Source organism: Danio rerio, chromosome 3, assembly GCF_049306965.1.
Source record: "Danio rerio strain Tuebingen ecotype United States chromosome 3, GRCz12tu, whole genome shotgun sequence".
In the NCBI taxonomy this organism is placed as follows: Eukaryota; Metazoa; Chordata; class Actinopteri; order Cypriniformes; family Danionidae; genus Danio; species Danio rerio.
Genome location: NC_133178.1, coordinates 54,760,165 through 54,777,366, shown reverse-complemented (window position 1 = coordinate 54,777,366; position 17,202 = coordinate 54,760,165). Strand labels below are relative to the sequence as shown.

General features: G+C 47.1%; 1 protein-coding gene across 8 annotated transcripts in view; it reads right to left on the bottom strand.

Moving 5' to 3' along the window:
- The window catches only part of LOC137490062 (adhesion G protein-coupled receptor E3-like), a 150,662-nt gene that overhangs the window by 99,656 nt on the left and 33,804 nt on the right, over positions 1-17,202 (bottom strand). For all 8 annotated transcript variants that reach the window (XM_073945027.1, XM_073945020.1, XM_073945026.1 and 5 more), the window contains 6 exons: positions 16,812-16,868; positions 16,690-16,737; positions 16,328-16,384; positions 14,190-14,267; positions 14,054-14,110; positions 13,924-13,977 (listed from right to left, as the gene is read on the bottom strand). In XM_073945027.1, coding sequence (XP_073801128.1) covers positions 13,924-13,977; positions 14,054-14,110; positions 14,190-14,267; positions 16,328-16,384; positions 16,690-16,737; positions 16,812-16,868 — 351 coding nt within the window. The remainder of the gene's footprint in view (positions 1-13,923; positions 13,978-14,053; positions 14,111-14,189; positions 14,268-16,327; positions 16,385-16,689; positions 16,738-16,811; positions 16,869-17,202) is intronic.

Genomic DNA, 17,202 nt, shown 5'->3' with positions numbered 1-17,202 from the left:
CCTGGCTATTCGCTGTGTGGTGTGCTTCTCTCCGAGATGGACCCTGGACATGCCAGATCGGTGTGATGCTATACTTTTTCAGCTAAGGCTGTCCCCTTTGCATTGAGGGCCTGACGTTATGATTATCCCCATTTTGAGGACGCGGGGATGACTGCGCGCTGGGAAAGCATCGCCTCAACATCCAGTTCCCAGAGGCACGAGACGCTGGATGATTAAATCAATCCTGTCCACCTCTCATTCCTTCTTGAAAATTTATCTGTAGCCAAGGTGTGCTCGATTCACTCAACTCAGTCAATCTCTTTAAGATTGAGCCAATTTTCCTCACGTCTTCTGGATAACAACAATATATAAGGAAATTTGATTTGGCCTTTCTCTCCAATACAGAGATATGTGTGATTTTCTTACTCTGCACAGTTGAGTTCCCCATTTGGCAAACCCTACAGAGTTCCTCCGAGGCCCCCAGCACCTGACTCTGCTAAGGAATTGGGTGCTTGTCCCATTAAATTGTTCGCATGCCTGCTCGGTCAACCAGTGTTTTGGGTTTAGGTGCCTGCTTTGCATGATTCCCACTCTGCCGATCCCATATGCTTCACATTGCCACGTTATAATCCCCCCCTCTCCAGGCATACTCCCCCTTCTCAGGGTTAGTCCATATGTCTTCCTGCCACCAGGTCTCCCCATTTAGGCCGCAGGTGGCCTTCGCATTTGAGTCCTCCCCATTGGGGATTGGCATGCTTTCCAAAAGCATTTTAAAATTCCTAGAATTTTACTAGGTGTATTATTTACAAATCTGTAAAAATATAGATAAGGCTTTAAGTGCTTCACAGGCAAGTAAGGTAAGTTTGGGCCAGGGGACACGTTGGAAGGATGCGTCTCTGGGGATGATGGTGCACTCACGCTGGAGCCTGGCAAACCTATCACTAGCAACATGACAAGGTTCAATCACTGTGGCATATTCCACAAATTTCCCCATAGTGGAAGTTTTCCACATAGCATAGAAGTTCTCCTCCCACTGGAGTACAACGGTTACTACATAACGTTCGAGGTTACAGAAGTAACCCTTCGTTTCCCGAGGAAGGGAACGGAAGTGCTATATAGTGGATTTGATCTTGGGAAAATCCACGTATGGGAGGATTCGGTTCAGAAGCCGCTTGTCTGAAAGAGTATTGAACGGCTTCACTCGCAGATTGTAAAACCTTGCAAATGTGTTGGGTGTTGCCCAGCCCGCAGCTCTACAAATGTCCGTTAGAGATGCGCCACGTTCACGCGCCCAAGAGATGCAACCCTCTGAGTGGAGTGTGCAAGCACTCCCGGGGGACACGGCTCACCTCTGCTCAAATAGCGAGTAAAATGGCATCCACAATCCAGTGGGAAAATTTTTGTTTCGATACGGCACTTCCCTGGTGCCGACCGCCATAACAGACCAAAAGCTGCTCAGATGATCTAAAGTTCTAAGTATGGTCCACATAAATGCGCAGGGCGTGAACTGGAAAAAGTAAGGAAAGGGCTGGGTCTGCCTCCTCCGGGGCAGCGCTTGCAGGTTCACTACCTGATCTCTAAAGGGGGTGGTAGGAACCTTGGGCACATAACCCGGGCGGGGTCTCAGGATAACGTAAGAGTAGTCCGGCCCGAATTCCAGGCACGAGTCACTGACCAAAAATGCCTCCAGGTCCCCAAACCTCTTGATGGAGGCCAACGCGACCAGCAGAGCTGTCTTCAGGGACAGAAATTTTAGAGATACTGAATCGAGTGGCTCAAAAGGATCTGCGCGTAAACTCGTGAGAATGAGGGCGAGATCCCAAGAGGGCATGAGAGGGGGGCGGGATGGATTAATTCGCCTAGCACCCCTGAGGAACTGGATGATGAGGTTGTGCTTTCCCACGTTGCCACCAGCTACCGCGTTATGATAAGCTGAGATGGCGGCCACGTAACCTTGAGAGTGGAGGGCGACAGCCTGCTGTCCAACTTCTCTTGGAGGAAAAAGAGAACAATACTGATCTGGCGATTTCGGGGGTCTTCACACGAGAGACGCACCATTCAGTGAATAGACTCCACTTCAGGGAGTAGGCGCACCTCGTGGAGGGGGCTCTAGCCTGAGTGATGGTATTAACCATCGCACTCGGTAGGTTACCTAAGTCTTCCTCGCGTCTAAAGACCACATGTGGAGGTTCCAAAGATCAGGGCGAGGGTGCCAGATGGTGCCCTGTCCCTGAGAGAGTAGGTCCTCTCTCAAAGGGATCTGCCAGGGGAGGGCCGTCGCGAGGAGGGAGAGCTCTGATATACAGGTCCAGTTGGGCCAGAGGGGCGCAACTAGCAAAACCTGTTCCTCGTCCTCCCTGACTGGCTCCCTGGGGGAAATGCATACTTGCGCATACCCCGAGGCCAGCTGTGGCCAGTGCATCCGTGCCGAGAAAGCCCTCGGTCTGGGAAAAAAACAACTGGCAATGAGCATTCTCGGGGGAAGCAAACAGATCGATCTGGGCCTCCCCGAATCGCGCCCATATCAGGTGGACAGACTCGGGGTGGAGTCTCCATTCTCCAGGGCGTATCAGCTGCAGTGAGAGCGCATCGGCTGCACGGTTGAGCGCGCCTGGAACGTGAATGGCGCGCAACGATTACAGCTGCGGGTGACTCCAGAGGAGCAGACGGCAGGCGAACTGAGACATGCGGCGAGAGCGCATAGCCCCCGTGCGGTTAATATACGTCACCGCCGCCGTACTGTCCGTCCTGACCAGCACGTGTTGCCGCTCCAGCACCGGTAAAAAGCGGTGGAGAGGGAGGAACACTGCCAACAGCTCTAGGCGATTGATATGCCAATGCAACTGGGCACCCTTCCACAGGTCCGCAGCTGCATGCCCGCGACACACGGCCCCCCAACCCATGTTGGAAGCGTCTGTTGAACAACAACATGGCTGGACGCCTGTCCTAGAGGCACACCGGCCTGTAGGAACGAGGGGTCTTTCCAAGGGCTGAGGGCGCGGCGACACAGCGCAGTAGCAGAGACTCGGTGTGTGCCCGCGGGACAAGCACCTTGTCTCTGTGCATAATCAATTGCTCCAGCGAGTGAGCAAATCAGCCAGTCGTCGAGATAATTGAGTATGCGGATGCCCATGAGCCGAAGGGGTGGTAAGGCACCCTCCGCGAGTTTGGTGAAGACCCGCGGAGACAGAGAGAGCCCGAAGGAGAGGACCTTGTATTGCCACGCTCAACCTTCGAACGCCCTACCCGGAGGTCGGGAAAAGAGCAAGTTCCCTCTTCTCCAGATGGCCTGTCCCAGGGACGCTTCGCGGTCCGTTGCTGGACTTAGCGGCGTTCTGGGCAGGGGGGGGATGCCTGCTTCCGAGGTGCTCAACGCGCTCGCTTCGCCAGAGGCGTGTGCGGGGGTGGTGCAGCTCTCGTAGCTTGCACCTTCGGTGAGGAGCAGGCATGAATGGCACGGCGGACGGAGCGGGCTTACGGACCGCCGATAAGACATCACTCATCAGATTGCTCTCTCACCGCCTCGAATTCCTGGGTGAATTCACAGACGGTGTCGCTGAACATTCCAGCTTGGGATATGGGTAAGTCAAGAAAGCGGACTTTGTCGACTTCGCGCATATCAGCCGGGGGTGGCGCTCCTGGATCACTAGTGTGGACATCGTCCTCCCCAACGCACACGCAGCGGACTCGGTAGTCCGAAGAGCTTAGTCGGTGGCGGTGCGAAGCTCATAAGCCTGGGTTGGACCCACCCTCGTGCAGCTCGGCCAGCACCTGCGCTTGGTAGCGCTGGTAGGTGGCTATCGCATGCAAGGCAGAAGCAGGCTGGCCCGCAACCTTGTAAGCTCTAGCTCCGAGGGAGGCAGATAACTTACAGGCTTTGGATGGGAGACGAGGCAGACCCCGCCAAGAAGAGGCGCCGCGCGGACTGACCGCCATCGCGCACTTAACCTGAGGAATCGCCACATACCCCCTGGCTGTTCCACCATCAAGAGTGGTGAGGGTGGAGGGACACGCAGCATGAGCAGAAAAAAGTGCCCTTCAAGACAGCGTGAGCCTACTGTGCACCTCCGGGAAGAAGGGAACGCCCCTCTATTCGGGAACCAGCCCTCTAGCCCGGGAAAGCACGGCTAACATGTCCGTTTCAGAATCCGTATGACATCGCTCACCTGCCTAGAGGGGGGGAGCGGGTCTGGATCATCATCAGACAATGAAAGCCCACCCTCCGATGCCGCGGTGGACATCTGGTCTCCGGTGTCAGAGCGTAAGGGCTACCATCTGTTAGACGGAAAGCTATCCCTGCCCGAAGCTTGGATGGAGCGCTTAGAGGAGCGGGAGGTCCGCGGGCCCGTGGGCGACGGATATTCTCTCGCTGAAATCCTCAGATCTGCAAAGGCTAGCCACGATCTTTACTGCGCAACAGTCATGGCATCGCAATGATGACATGAATTGCCCGCGAGCAGCGCATTAACATGCTGGACCCCCAGACATGCAACGCAGTGCCCGTGCCCATCATCCGAAGACAGGAAACCACCGCATCCAGAAACGCACAGTCGGAGCGCCGTCCTGAAAAGGACGTGCTGCACGACTGTGTTGCTCTTTCTGTGAAGTTTGCAACTTTATACGCACCGCTCTGGAGGACCGGACCCAAAGAACGCCAGGCAAGGGAGAAACCCAGCTCGACCGTCTGCCGCTGCGTGTACACACTCTGGACTGGGAGAATGCTCTCGTTCGCTCAGAATCGCTGGATCACAGCAGGAGCAACCCTCATTGACTCGATCAGAAAGTCTCTGAAGCGAAAAGGATGGTGTTTGCTCGCTCCAGGTGTGCTTATATGCTAGAAAAATTGTCAATGAGTCCCACCTGTGCAAGCTTACGCTGCCAAATCATTGCATTCATTGGCCCGTTTAATACTCTTTCAGACAAGCGGCTTCTGAACCGAATCCTCCCATACGTGGATGTTCCCATGATCAAATTCATTGTATAGCACTGAAGTTCCCCAACCGAAGAGGAACCCTCATTCCCCGAGTAGGGGGACGCAAACGCTAAATACAGCTATATAGGAGCTGTTGGAGACACAGTTGATGGAGACTTTGTTGTGGCAGAGACGGCTAGGAAATTTGAATAAAAAATACACTTTTATTATATCCATATACCTTATTTTTGTTATGTAAACAGACACATTTTGCAAACAGAAATTCTGCTTTGCATTAAAACACACAAAAAATATTTTAGAATAAAATCACAAACGCAACAGTATTCAGACAACTGTTCATATATATTAATTACTTGTAGGTTCTACTGTTAGACACTCAGTTGTAGAAGAGCTTGTACTGACAAAGGGTGCTGAAATATGTTGACGTATTTAAAAAATAGAAACAATTTTGAACAAAATCACAGACAAGATATTTAACAAAATCAATAGACATTTAATTGCGATGTTTAAATACGAGTAGAGCGCAAACAAAATATGTTATCAGGACAGTCAGAATAAAAACACAGTAAAATTGCAACACCTCTAATTAAGATGGACCTATAATGATCATTTTCCATTTTAAAATGTTCACACAATCATCTAAATGAAGTTTCATAAACTAATTTCGAGAGGAGCACGTGATATGATTGACTGCAGCCGGCCACTCATCTAAGCTCATTAGCTAGCCAGTCGGAACGATCCAAACCCACTATAAATAACCTAGCTAAGATGTACACCCCTATCTTCCTTTTCCGAAGAAACACAGAAGGACGGACACAGCTCCTCTTCAAATCCTCAAATCTTCATCTACCATCGCCTGCGACATTAACTTCAACCTACTACAAATCAACAACGACAGCAACAACAAAACTCAAGAAATTCAACGGACACGCCATCATCAACTAAACTACAACATTATGGAAAGAGACGATACACCCGCTCCCCTAGGAACACCAGCAAAAGGACAACAAGCCCCAACCGGAAACCAAACAAACACCGAAGCTCCCATAAGAGGCAGAAGACCCATCCGCTCTACAGTTTCAAGGACCCATCGCCGTACACAGTCTCCATCCCCCATAACCCCAAACCGCAACTTACCTTCTCCAGCTTCATCATACGCATCTGCAAGATCCTCATCCCTCATCTCAAATAAAATGACAGTCGCCGAACTCCGTCAGACCATTACAAACGCCGGTATATCCATCCCCAACCGCTGCAACAAAGCTGAACTATTGAAGCTCTACGAAAACATCCCTTCACCAACTCCTCCCCCTCAGGACAGCAGACCAACTCGATCCCGGCACACCCCCTATCCTCAACCTACTTCTGCACAGCAAGCAACTAACCACCCCGGACCACCCAAGAAAGCAACCAGGAAAACAAATAAAAAGCTACCTCAAGCTACCGGACAGTCTGCACCCGTTACCATTACCTTTCAAAACACAGACAATCCACAGGAAAATCACGCCACTCCAGGACTTCCCACTCCCCTCCTCTGGCCTCCAGCTCCACTTTCCAGCGGAAACTCCATTCCTGCTCTTCCAGACATTTCTCCCTCTCTCAACCCTCCTCATTCTATTCTCCCTTCTAACCTTCCCCATTCTTCAACTCAGTTTTTTCCCACTCAAACTTTTCCTACGATCCATAACGTCGTTCCTCTTCCTACTAATTTCCCCTCTTCTACTACCTCCTTTTTCCCCTCTACATCCCTCCACCAAGCACCCACTGTCATTACTAACCCTCCCCAACAGTCTACTCTTCGTACTAACATCTCTTCCGCACGGCCCCCCTTCACTCTAAGCACCGACACACCCCTTCCCATTCCGCAAAATGCTCCAGTCCTGGAACCACCCCTGATCTCCAATGCCATCAGAAACCTCATCTTATCAGGTGCCGACATAGACCTTTCAACACTCCTTTCACCCATAGCACCTCCCTCGGCAGAACGACAGGTGGATTGCGGCGAATTCACTATTACCCTTAAACCACCAGTTAGTTCACAAACTCGCACACTCTCCATTGCCGAATTTCACGTAGCCTTCGCACGATACACAGAAACCATCTGCTCAGTTTTTCCCCATAGGAGGCGCTCTCCTATGGGGGAACACATTTCTACACATATCATAAATTATTCTCAGCTAAATGCGCAATTCGCGTCACTCAGTGGAATCAGTGTACTTATTGGGGGGCTTTGGACACTGATCTCCACAACAGAGTATTCTTAGGATGTCGCAATCTATCCTGCGCGGTCTGCTGCTCTAACCTTCACCCGACCACTTCCTGTCCCTTCGTAATTCCCTCCGCCGATAAAGAACTACAAACCCCAAAATCCACCAGCTACGAACCTCGCCCTTCTACTTCCGCTATCCCCTCTCTACTTCCTCCTCCCTCCTCTCAAAACCCTCCTTCTCAAATCTGTCAAAGCTTTAATATCGCTAGATGCTTTCGCCACCCGTGCAAATTCCTGCACACTTGTAGTTACTGCGGCGGCGCACACGCCCGTGTCGTCTGCCAAGTACTCAAAGCAAATAAAAAACATAGAAATTACTTGTCGACTCCTGTTGATATTTCTAATCTGTATTCTGAATTATGCTTGCACCCTGATCCTAATTTTTCTGAATTTCTCATTTCAGGTCTGTCTAATGGATTCCACCCTGGTGTTTCGACCCTTCCTTCCTATAACCTCGCATGTCCTAATCTTCAATCCGCTAACGCCGAACCAGATGTGGTGGAGCATCTAATCAAGAAAGAGATCGATAATAAATTTATGATCGGTCCCTTTCTTGCCCCCCCGTTTAGCACCTATCGGATTAGTCCAATCGGCGTAGCAACCAGAAAATTTTCTGAGAAAAAACGACTAATAATCGACCTGTCTTCTCCTCATAATTCTGCTTTTTCAAGCATTAACAGCTTAATTTCACCCGATGAATTCTCATTGAACTACCATGACATAGACCAAGCAATTTCTCTAATTAAACTCGTCGGCCGTAATGCTTGGCTCTCTAAAGTTGACATTACGTCAGCTTTTAAAATTATGCCGTTACACCCTGATTTCTGGCACCTCTTTGGCATCAATTGGAAATTCCAATTTTATTTCTCAGTCCGTCTTACGTTCGGCTGCAGAAGCAGCCCCAAAATTTTCGACATGCTTTCAGAAGCTATATGTTGGATTCTCGCTAATAATTACGGAATCCCGCACGTAGTCCACCTCCTTGATGATTTCCTCATCATCTCTCCCCCCCATACCCCACCTGCTCAACACCTAGCGACTACTAAAGCAGTTTTCGCTAGGCTGGGTATCCCCCTTGCAGAAGAAAAAACCGCTGGACCCAGCACTCGCTTAGAATTTCTAGGCATTAATTTGGACTCCCAAAAATTTGAAGCTTCGCTGCCCAAAGAGAAAATTGATCGAATCATTTCTCTATCTTCCATATTTTTGGAGAAACATGAATGTTCTAAATGCGAACAGCTATCAATATTAGGACATCTCAATTTCGCCATGCGTATTATTCCTCAGGGACGCCCGTTTATCACTCACCTCCTACAACTCGCAGCTTCCGTCCACAGCTTAGACGATAACATAACGTTATCCGACCCCTGCCGCAATGAACTCAGCCTGTGGATTTCCTTCCTTAAGTGCTGGAACGGCTGCTCATTCCTGTATAGCGATCTAATTGCATCCCCCGTAGACATCCAGCTATACACGGACGCAGCTCCCTCGGTAGGATTCGGTGGTTTCTATCAAGGCCGCTGGTTCGCCTCTGATTGGCCCTCTCAAATGCTGGAAACTCCTCTACCTCAATATTCGTCTGCTTTATTCGAATTATACCCCATAGTAGCCGCTGCCTTATTATGGGGAGACGAATGGTCTGCCTCTAGCATTCTCATTCACTGTGACAACGAAGCCGTTGTGCACTGCATTAACAGAGGGCGCTCTCACTCTCCCGCTTTAATGCCGCTTCTCCGTCGCCTTATTTGGACCGCAGCCAAAAAACAATTTATCATAACTGCTATACATGTGCCCGGTTTTCATAACCAAATTGCTGACGCTCTTTCTCGCTTTCTTTTCCAGAGATTCAGACAACTAGCGCCGGAGGCAGAGCAGCACCCGACTCCCATCCCTCCTTATTCAGAGATGATATTCCAATAAATCATCCAATGCATGAGCTGCACCAAACATCCATATCCCTCATTCTGCAGGCAGTGGCTCCAAGGACCTTACAAGCATATCTCACTGCATGGAAAACATTCAAACACTTTCATTTCACATACAACACCATATTCCCAGATTTCTCCCTGCTTACAATAAGCTCATTTATTACACACCTTCATTCTCATAAAAACATGCAGGCAAACTCCATTAAGAGCTATTTAAGTGGCATTCAGTTTTTTCACAAATTCATGTACGGCTCCATTTCTGAATCCATTGCCAACTCTCAAGTCAGCCTTCTTATTAAAGGCATACAGAAAGCACACCCCCCCACCCCAGATGCCAGATTGCCCATCACACATAACATACTCTCCAAATGCATTTCCACGCTCAGGAAAGGCTACACATCTTTTCATACAGACCGCACACTAGATGCAATGTTTATTCTTGCCTTTTTCGGATTTCTCAGATGTTCTGAATTTACAGTAACATCAAAATTTGATCCTTCTATCCACCCTACTATAGCTGATCTGACCCTGATCGATGAGGAGACAATTTCTTTCCTCATCAAACAAAGCAAAACAGATCAATCAAGAAAAGGACATTGCATCTACATATTTAACATTCCTATTCCGCCCGTCACCCTCCAGTAGAAGTCTTCATCTGTCCCGACTCCTACTGGAGTTGGCTAAAATAGCTCACCCAACCCCGAGCTGTGACACGAGCACGAGTCACTGACCCTCCCCCGGCCCTAGACCTTTATTTTTCTTTATTCTTATTTATTTTTCACATTTATCTTTTATTTTTAAATTTATTTATATATCTATATATCTATATGCACCCACGCATATAAATATATACTTATATATAGTGCTGTCACCTTCAAGCTCAAACACTCGCAAGAGTTGCTCCAGAGCATTCGACCCCCGCATGGGTCATCGCCCAACCGCCACTCACCCTTCAGCTGGGGCCTCCACCCGCCCTCCATCATTCCCGTCCCTAGCTGGAGATGGCACTTGCAGCTCTATCTCCCGCTGGAGAGCCCAAAAGAGCTAGACTTCCGCTGGAGTCAAGTAAAATCGCCCCCCCAAGGCCTTAGTTTTCCCCATTATATATATATATATATATATATATCTATATATCACATATACATATATATTTATATATAGTGCTGTCACCCTTAAGCTCTAACTCTAGCAAGAGTTGCTCCCGAGCATTCGACCCCCGCAGGGGTCATCGCCCAACCGCCACTCACCCTTCAGCTGGGGCCTCCACCCGCCCTCCATCGTTCCCGTCCCTAGCTGGAGATGGCACTTGCAGCTCTATCTCCCGCTGGAGAGCCCAAAAGAGCTAGACTCCCGCTGGAGTCAAGTAAAATCGCCCCCCCAAGGCCTTAGTTTTCCAAATCAAATTGCTGACGCTCTTTCTCGCTTTCTTTTCCAGAGATTCAGACAACTAGCGCCGGAGGCAGAGCAGCACCCGACTCCCATCCCTCCTTATTCAGAGATGATATTCCAATAAATCATCCAATGCATGAGCTGCACCAAACATCCATATCCCTCATTCTGCAGGCAGTGGCTCCAAGGACCTTACAAGCATATCTCACTGCATGGAAAACATTCAAACACTTTCATTTCACATACAACACCATATTCCCAGATTTCTCCCTGCTTACAATAAGCTCATTTATTACACACCTTCATTCTCATAAAAACATGCAGGCAAACTCCATTAAGAGCTATTTAAGTGGCATTCAGTTTTTTCACAAATTCATGTACGGCTCCATTTCTGAATCCATTGCCAACTCTCAAGTCAGCCTTCTTATTAAAGGCATACAGAAAGCACGCCCCCCCACCCCAGATGCCAGATTGCCCATCACACATAACATACTCTCCAAATGCATTTCCACGCTCAGGAAAGGCTACACATCTTTTCATACAGACCGCACACTAGATGCAATGTTTATTCTTGCCTTTTTCGGATTTCTCAGATGTTCTGAATTTACAGTAACATCAAAATTTGATCCTTCTATCCACCCTACTATAGCTGATCTGACCCTGATCGATGAGGAGACAATTTCTTTCCTCATCAAACAAAGCAAAACAGATCAATCAAGAAAAGGACATTGCATCTACATATTTAACATTCCCTCCTCCACAAGCCCCTTCCAAACACTCCTAGCTTATATACACTATAGGAAATCACTAAGCAACAGTCCCTTAGCCCCCTGTTCATAGACGACACACACAACCCAGTGACACGCTTTTGGTTCCAAAAACACCTCAAAGCTACCCTGCACCATTCAGGCTTCCCACCAGAATCATACTCCAGCCATTCATTCAGAATCGGAGCCGCCACCACAGCCGCACACAAAGGGTTAACGCAACAACACATACAAACACTTGGAAGATGGTCTTCCGACGCCTTTAAATCTTACATTAGGCTGAGCCACAGCCATCTTAAGGAAGCCCAGAGGACCCTCACTAGCAGAAATGCCAATCCCAGCGGCCAAGGGCACAGGCATAATCCAGGGACAAGTCAAGACCCAGCCATGCCAGCTCCCCAGGGGCGGAAGAGCTACCCAACTATGTAAAGGAGCGGGCACGACCCAGCCTCCTAACGGTTTCCCTTCTTCCAGCTTGAGTTGCACTCAGCTTCTCTACCTAGCCACTCACCTTACTACAGCAGACGTTCCTCCTGCCCAAGCCCCCTTCTGCCACTCCGCCCCCCCAGGACGCTGCCACAGAAGTCTCCACTGCCCCCACCCCATTTTAGGACTTCTGTAGGACCCCGCCCCTTGGCTCTAAACTCGTACAACGTTACACAGAGCTTCGATTCCGGCAGGAATCATATTAGCCTTGCCCCAGCCCTAGCTTTTATATATTATATATCATTTCTTATAATGATATATAATATAGCCTTATTTTATTTATTTTCTCTGTTCGATTTGTTTTATATAAATGCATATTCATATGCACCCACGCATATAAATATAAATTTATATATAGTGCCGCCACCCTCATGCTCAGTTCCCGCTGGAACACTCCCAGAGCACCTATTCCGCCCGTCACCCTCCAGTAGAAGTCTTCATCTGTCCCGACTCCTACTGGAGTTGGCTAAAATAGCTCACCCAACCCCGAGCTGTGACACGAGCACGAGTCACTGACCCTCCCCGGCCCTAGACCTTTATTTTTCTTTATTCTTATTTATTTTTCACATTTATCTTTTATTTTTAAATTTATTTATATATCTATATATCTATATGCACCCACGCATATAAATATATACTTATATATAGTGCTGTCACCTTCAAGCTCAAACACTCGCAAGAGTTGCTCCAGAGCATTCGACCCCCGCATGGGTCATCGCCCAACCGCCACTCACCCTTCAGCTGGGGCCTCCACCCGCCCTCCATCATTCCCGTCCCTAGCTGGAGATGGCACTTGCAGCTCTATCTCCCGCTGGAGAGCCCAAAAGAGCTAGACTTCCGCTGGAGTCAAGTAAAATCGCCCCCCCAAGGCCTTAGTTTTCCCCATTATATATATATATATATATCTATATATCACATATACATATATATTTATATATAGTGCTGTCACCCTTAAGCTCTAACTCTAGCAAGAGTTGCTCCCGAGCATTCGACCCCCGCAGGGGTCATCGCCCAACCGCCACTCACCCTTCAGCTGGGGCCTCCACCCGCCCTCCATCGTTCCCGTCCCTAGCTGGAGATGGCACTTGCAGCTCTATCTCCCGCTGGAGAGCCCAAAAGAGCTAGACTCCCGCTGGAGTCAAGTAAAATCGCCCCCCCAAGGCCTTAGTTTTCCCCATTATATATATATATATATCTATATATCACATATACATATATATTTATATATAGTGCTGTCACCTCACAGCTCTATCTCCGCAAGGAGTGTTCCTCGAGCAATTACTCCTTAGGAGCCCCTGACCCCCCCGCAGCCCCAGTAAACCCCTCATCCAGCTGGAGTCCTCACTTTTCACTCCTCATCATTTGACTCCAACTGGATCCCTGTCCACCCCACAGCTCTGACCCCTGCAGGGGTTTCCCTAAGTCTCTAATCCAGCTGGAGTATTCATAGCCCACGCCAACTCGGCACGGGCTCCCGCAAGAGCCCGTATCACCCTTGGCTCCCATCGGAGCCCCTTCACTTTCAACCACTATATCCAGCAGCCGGATATAGCATTTCAAGCCTTTCGGGGAGTTTCTTCGAATACACGGCTGCTGTCCCGAGTCTCATGCATCCGGGGAGCTCTCGAGAACACCTGACCTCGTACTCCCCTCACATGCTTTATGGACCTGGCGGGAGCCCTGGGCTCAACTATCTCCGAGCTCAGGGTTCTCTCCCGGGACAGCATGCCAAACCTGCTAACTTGCTAACAAGTTGTCAAACAGTATCTAAGTGTGAACTCTTGAAATGAAGTTTCATAAACTAATTTCGAGAGGAGCACGTGATATGATTGACTGCAGCCGGCCACTCATCTAAGCTCATTAGCTAGCCAATCGGAACAATCCAAACCCACTATAAATAACCTAGCTAAGATGTACACCCCTATCTTCGTTTTCCGAAGAAACCCCCCATCCACCCCTTCTTCTCCTTTCCTCTTTTGCCGAGGGGAGCTCTCGAGAACACCTGACCTCGTATTCCCCTCACATGCTTTATGGACCTGGCGGGAGCCCTGGGCTCAACTATCTCCGAGCTCAGGGTTCTCTCCCGGGACAGCATGCCAAACCTGCTAACTTGCTAACAAGTTGTCAAACAGTATCTAAGTGTGAACTCTTGAAATTCCTTTTTAAACTCACTTGAAGGAGCTGATGTTGGAGACACAGTTGAAGGAGAGTTTGTTGTGGCAGAGGCTGCTGGGACATTTCGATAATAGTAAGTTGCAGATTTCAACACTACAGTATTCAGACAACTGTAAATAATACTTACTTGTAGGTTCAACTGTTTGAGACTCAGTTGTAGGAAGGCTTGAACTGGCAAGGGGTGCTGAAATATTTACATGTATTAAAAACAGAAGCAATATTACACAAAATCACAGAAATTGTATGTAATAATATGTGCTTACATTGTTTTGAGGATCCATATATTAGTCCTACGACAGCATGGGTGAAGGTTAATTGTGTGTAAGCCTTCTCTCGCACAGCTGTAAACAGATCATTAGAGTTTATTAAACTTTCATTTCATGAATCCAATTTGTGACCCTTATTCTTATCTGACTCCAATTTATAATAATTTATATTTAGATTCATCCAGTTTAAGCTGATCACATTATTGTTAGTGATTTGGTATAATTTAGGGGAACTAACTTAATCATTTCTTTTCATTTAATGGTTCCTCGTTTACCCAAAGTTGCTTAGAGTCAGTATGCTGGCCAGTTACATCTGCTCATGGACACAACCTCACCAGTTTTGGTTCTTAGATAGTCATAATAACTGTAAACCAACTTCCTTTAAGTAATATTAGGCTGCCCCTTGCTTGCTCACATAAATACATTTTGATTTAGCCACTAGATTATATCATACTAAGTCAGTGACTGTCAGAAATTAACAGGTCTCTAGTGCTATGCCTATGCTCCATCCATTGAGCCTGAATGTATTAACAAATCCTGGTCATAGGCTGCGGAAACATCAGCCTAAACCATCTTCTAGTTACAGTGTTTTAAGGAGATTGTAGAATTAAACAAAAATTATACACTTATTAGGCAAAGTTTTTTCATGCCAATTCACATGATTAAACAAAATAAGCCAATTCAGAAATGTTCAACATCAATTGTTGAAAAGACTTGATGCAGAGCTCAGAGACTCACACACTGCAATGAGGTATCCTGGCTATTCGCTGTGTGGTGTGCTTCTCTCCGAGATGGACCCTGGACATGCCAGATTGGTGTGATGCTATACTTTTTCAGCTAAGGCTGTCCCCTTTGCATTGAGGACCTGATGTTACGATAATCCCCATTTTGAGGACGCGGGGATGACTGTGCGCTGGGAAAGCATCACCTCAACATCCAGTTCCCAGAGGCACGAGACGTTGGATGATTAAATCAATCCTGTCCACCTCTCATTCCCTCTTGAAAATCTATCTGTAGCCAAGGTGTGCTCGATTCACTCAACTCAGTCAATCTCTTTCAGATTGAGCCAATTTTCCTCACGTCTTCTGGATAACACCAATATATGAGGAAATTTGATTTGGCCTTTCTCTCCAATACAGAGATATGTGCAATTTTCTTACTCTGCACAGTTGAGTTCTTCATTTGGCAAACCCTACAGAGTTCCTCCGAGGCCCCCAGCACCTGACTCTAAGGAATTGCTAATGAGCTAAGGAATTGGGTGCTTGTCCCATTACATTGTTCGCATGCCTGCTCGGTAAACCAGCGTTTTGGGTTTAGGTGCCTGCTTTGCACGATCCCCACTCTGGCGATCCCATATGCTTCACATTGCCACGTTATAATCCCCCCCCTTTCCAGGCATACTCCCCCTTCTCAGGTTTATTCCATATGTCTCCCTGCCACCAGGTCTCCCCATTTAGGCCGCAGGTGGCCTTCGCATTTGAGTCTTCCCCATTGGGGATTGGCATGCTTTCCCAAAGCATTTTAAAATTCCTAGAATTTTACTAGGTGTATTATTTACAACTCTCCAAAAAATATAGAAAAGGCTTTAAGTGCTTCACAGGCAAGTAAGGTAAGTTAGGGCCAAGGGACATGTTGGAAGGATGCGTCTCTGGGGATGATGGTGCACTCACGCTGGAGCCTGGCAAATCTATCACTAGCGTCGTGACAAGGTTCAATCACTGTGGCATTTTCCACACATTTCCCCATAGTGGAAATTTTCCACATAGCATAGAAGTTCTCCTCCCACTGTAGTACAACAGTTTCTACATAACCCTCGTTCTCCGAGTGGGGGGACGCAAATGCTATAGTCCTTCGCCACAGTAATTGTGCCATAGCTGACAGCTGTAGTTCGGCATTCTTATTTACAACTGATTGTGATTACTGCCAGCTGTGTGCGCTGGCGCTGTCAAATTCATTATGCATTTCATTGGCCCATTTTATTTATTTTCAGATAATTGGCTTTCTAGTGAAATCTTCATAGCGGAAGTTTTCCTCAAAGCATTTCCATTTCCCTCCTCAGGGAACAAAGGTTATGTAGTAAACTTTTTGTTTCCACCACAACAGCATGTAGACCACTGTACATAATTATTACTTACTTGTAGATTCAACTGTTTGAGACTCCGTTGTAGAAAGGCTTGAACTCGCAGGGGGTGCTGGAATATTTACATATATTAAAAACAGAAACAATATTGCACAAAATCACAAAAAAGTATATTATTATATGTGCATACATTGTTCTTTACACAAGATTCTTTATCCATGTTTATAAGTCCTTTGACATACATGCTCATTGTGTATGAGAGGCATGAGCTGTTTTTGAATTTTTTCATACATTTAAAATGCATTTTAGTATGTAAGATTTGAAAAATAATGACTTATTCGTGAAAATGACCATACACATATTGAATTCTTAGATTTTAAATGTTCACACAGTAATCCATAAATTAAAAAAACTCACTTAATGGAGCTGGAGACAAAGTTGATAAAGAGTTTGTTGTGGCAGACCCTGCTGGGACATTTTGATGAGTTACAGTTTCCACTACAACAGTATTCAGACAACTGTACATATTCATTACTTACTTGTAGGTTCTGCTGTTTGAAACTCAGTTGTGGAAGAGCTTGTACTGGCAGGAAATACTGTAAAAAAAAATAAAAATCTAGAAATAGTTTTCTGACAACTTTGAATATAAGGGACTGATGTGGCAGACTCAGTGTAAGGAGAGTTTGGCAAAATAAGTAAAAAGTACTAACAAAAATATGTCTTCTCAGTCTTAATACAAATACAGTAAAATTCCAAATTTGCATTAAGAGTAAAAAGGTCTAACTTTAATGAAATAGTGTTCAGACAACTGTACATATATCTTACTTACTTGTAGGTTTAACTGTTTAAGACTCAGTTGCAGTGGTGTAAAGTAACTCGTTACAAATACTCAAATTCTTGTAATTGAGTAGTTTTTCTCAGGAATTGTAA